Below are 3,051 nucleotides of genomic sequence, written 5' to 3' on the forward strand. Positions count from 1 at the left end.
CACAGAGTTCCCTTATTCTCACTCAGTAAGTTCCCTATAAATAACAACTTTTTTTTTTTTTCAGGAACAATTTTGTGATTTATTCAGAAAATTGATTTCCAGATCACTGTGGACGTGGCCCAACTTGGCTGGAAGATGCAGTCCCTTGGCAGAGCTACATGGACAACTCAGCTGGCTAAATTTTATTCTCAGAAAGGATCAGAGAGGAAAATGCTGTTTTCCATAAAGCCCTGTTTCAGCAGTCAGGTGGGTGCAACTCATATTGAAAAGCAAGTCATTTCAAGAAAAAGTCCCATTTTAAGTGTAGTCATATAATGTATTCAATTGTGTTATGCGAATTCAACTGTAGGCACCCAGCAGACTAGTAAAAATAACAATAATAGCATGATAATGAGAGAAAAGACAGGACAAGTGAACATTACACACCAGGCAGGCTTTCACCTGCCATTCTTCTCCCAGTGTGGAACTGGAGTCCGATCAGTAAGCCCCTGCTCCTAAGTGCCTCTCTGCCCCAAGCTTGAGTCCAGTACTTAAACATCTACTGTTTTCATATACCGTGGCCTCTAAAGCTGGCCAACTTCTTCAGCTGATGCTCTGCTGAACGATCAACAACCTTCTCCAACACCATAGACTACCTGGCTGCACTGGAGTGACAGAGAAAACACTACGGTCTCCAAGTTAATGTCTCTCCAAGGGTTTCCAGAGGTCCCTTCTGACCATAGGAATGTGTGTTCCTCCTGGGAGTTCCAGTAACTACAGAGCTGCCCTATCACATCAGATATGATTTCCCTGGAATCTCAAAGTTGACTAGAATCTGGTTTTGCCCATATGGTTAAAGCAAATATTTTCTGGAAGTCAAGACTAACCCTATGACTGGGTTCAGGAGGGGCCATCAAGGAGATAAGACTAAAGGAAAGCAAATCAAGCACGCTACCTCCCATTTCCCACTCCCTAGACACCCTTCCACCTATAAAAAAAAAAGCCCTAGAGAAAATACTTTTAATCTCATTGTGCTACCTGAATGAAGTAGCTCTTTCACCTTCAGTAGGCTAGCAAGGATCAGTTTACCCTCTTAGCCAACAGCCCACTAAAGCTCGGGGGTGGGGATTTACAGATCCAGAAGGCTCAGCAGCCTGGGGAACACAGAACTAGTTCTCGCTCTCTCTCAGCTTTGTCCCCCCTGCATACAAACTCCCACTGCCCATAGAATGGTGTCCAAACTCAACAATCTTTGTCTGCCGAACCAGGATGAGTTGAGCCTCCCAAGGCAGGGTCTGGTTCTCACTTATGTGCAGGTCTGCCCAGCACTAAGCACACAAAGATGGTGGCACAAAAGCCAAATGGAGCTCAATGAATGGATGACAACTGCGTGAAAATGTAACCCGTATAAAGCAAAAGTACCATGTGTGCAAGTCTCAGCACAATCTCACATCAAAAAAAAATTTTTTTTTAACTGGAGAGCCCTTTAAAATTTTGCCAAGTTTCTCAAAATTCTATTTATAGTGTAAAACAAAACTTACAAACTCATACCTCACCTCCATGGCAGCTGGCCTCCAAATCTCTCTCAAATTACCCCCGATTTTGCTAACTTTTCTCATCCCCTTCCTAGGTTCCTTTCCATGAGATACAGTTTTCACTCTTTCCTAAAAGTACAGACCTAAGCTCTGGGGTTCATCTTGCTGGGTCTGAATTTCTATCACGTTTTAACTGATGCAGGCACCTGGCCTGTGGTACGGGGCTCATTAAACACAACTTGTCACTTAAATCCTACTGGCTTCTCCGATATCCTTTGTTGTTGTTCCTTAAACTTGGCCCCTTTTTCATTAATGCATGAAGAAATGTTTAAGCAGTTTTCCAGGGCTGCCAAACAAATCGCCACAAACTTGGTGGCTTAACACAACGGGAATTTCTTCTCTCATCTCTGGAGGTCGGATATCCAAAGTCAAGCTGCTGGTAGGGCTGTGCTTCCTCCAGAGGAGGAGAGACTTCGTTCTTTGCCTCTTCAAGCTCCTGGTGGCTGTCAGCATCCCCGGATTTCTGGCTGCCTCTGTCTCCATGGCCTTCCCCTGTGTGCTCCTCTACTGTGGGTTTCACAGGAGCTTTTGTCATTGGATTTAGGGCCCACCCAGGTAATCCAAGGTGATCGCATTTCAAGATCCTGAACTTAACTCCATCTGCAAAGACACTTTTTCTAAATAGCCTCATATTCACAGATTCCAAGGGGTCAGGATGTGAACATCCTTTTGGGCAGCCACCATGCAACCCACTGCAAAATGGCCCTGGGTCCTTCCTCTTGGGGGTGGGGAGAGGGCTGGATCCTCCTGACATTTAATTTTTTTTTGTTTTTTCCCCCTTGTCATGATGACTAGATCAAGTCAACAGGCAGTATCAGCTACTTGGGAACCTGGGATGAGGTCCTGCATTTGGCCAAACACAATTCAAAGTGATCCTGGTTGGCCACGAGTAGGTTCTGGAACGTCAGGGCTGCCTGGCTGGGGAAGTCACAGAAGTCACAGGCTGGGCTGAGGGCAGTAGGGCACACGGTCCTTGGAAGCGCTGCAGCAGCTGAGGTACAAATGGAGCTCGGGTGGGGGTTCCACCCCGGGGGCCAGGCCGGCCTGCCCTTGCCCACACACCGACCGCATCTGCGCTCTCCGCAGGTTGGGGTGTCACCGTGTCCAACCTGGAGGAGATTCTGATCTCTCGTTGCCCTCTCCCCCTGCCTGCAGGTGCTGGGGAGGAAGTAGATGAGCAGGAGCCCGAAGACCAGAGCGAGCGCACCCCTCTTCTGGAGGAGCCCACGCTGTACCCTGGAGGCCAAGGTCATGGTGCGGGGCGCTGGCCCCGTGGCCTCCGGCCCAGCCGGTGTCTGGTGGCCTCCAACCACTCTTCATAGTAAGCCTTCGCTAGTCAAATTATTGTCTAACTTCTGTGTCCTGAAGGGACCCTGACAAAACAGCCTCTGGTCATAGTCTTCCAGAGGTTTTCTGTGGCTATGCACTGTGTGTGCGTGTGTGCACGTATCACATCTCTTTTGTTGTATTATTAGTA

The 3,051-nt window shown here is 47.8% G+C and overlaps 1 protein-coding gene across 1 annotated transcript; it reads right to left on the reverse strand.

Annotated features, from left to right (window-relative positions):
* Window positions 1-2,392: 2,392 nt before the first annotated feature.
* Window positions 2,393-2,827, reverse strand: LOC144293604 (SREBP regulating gene protein-like). The gene has a single exon (XM_077864537.1). The coding sequence runs from the start codon at window positions 2,825-2,827 to the stop codon at window positions 2,393-2,395; it is 435 nt and encodes a 144-aa protein (XP_077720663.1).
* Window positions 2,828-3,051: the final 224 nt, after the last annotated feature.

Source organism: Canis aureus, chromosome 22 (assembly GCF_053574225.1).
Source record: "Canis aureus isolate CA01 chromosome 22, VMU_Caureus_v.1.0, whole genome shotgun sequence".
NCBI lineage: Eukaryota > Metazoa > Chordata > Mammalia > Carnivora > Canidae > Canis > Canis aureus.

Bases quoted from the DNA above. Each gene is read 5' to 3' on its own strand.
- LOC144293604 (XM_077864537.1), bottom strand. From the start codon at position 2,827: ATGACCTTGGCCTCCAGGGTACAGCGTGGGCTCCTCCAGAAGAGGGGT.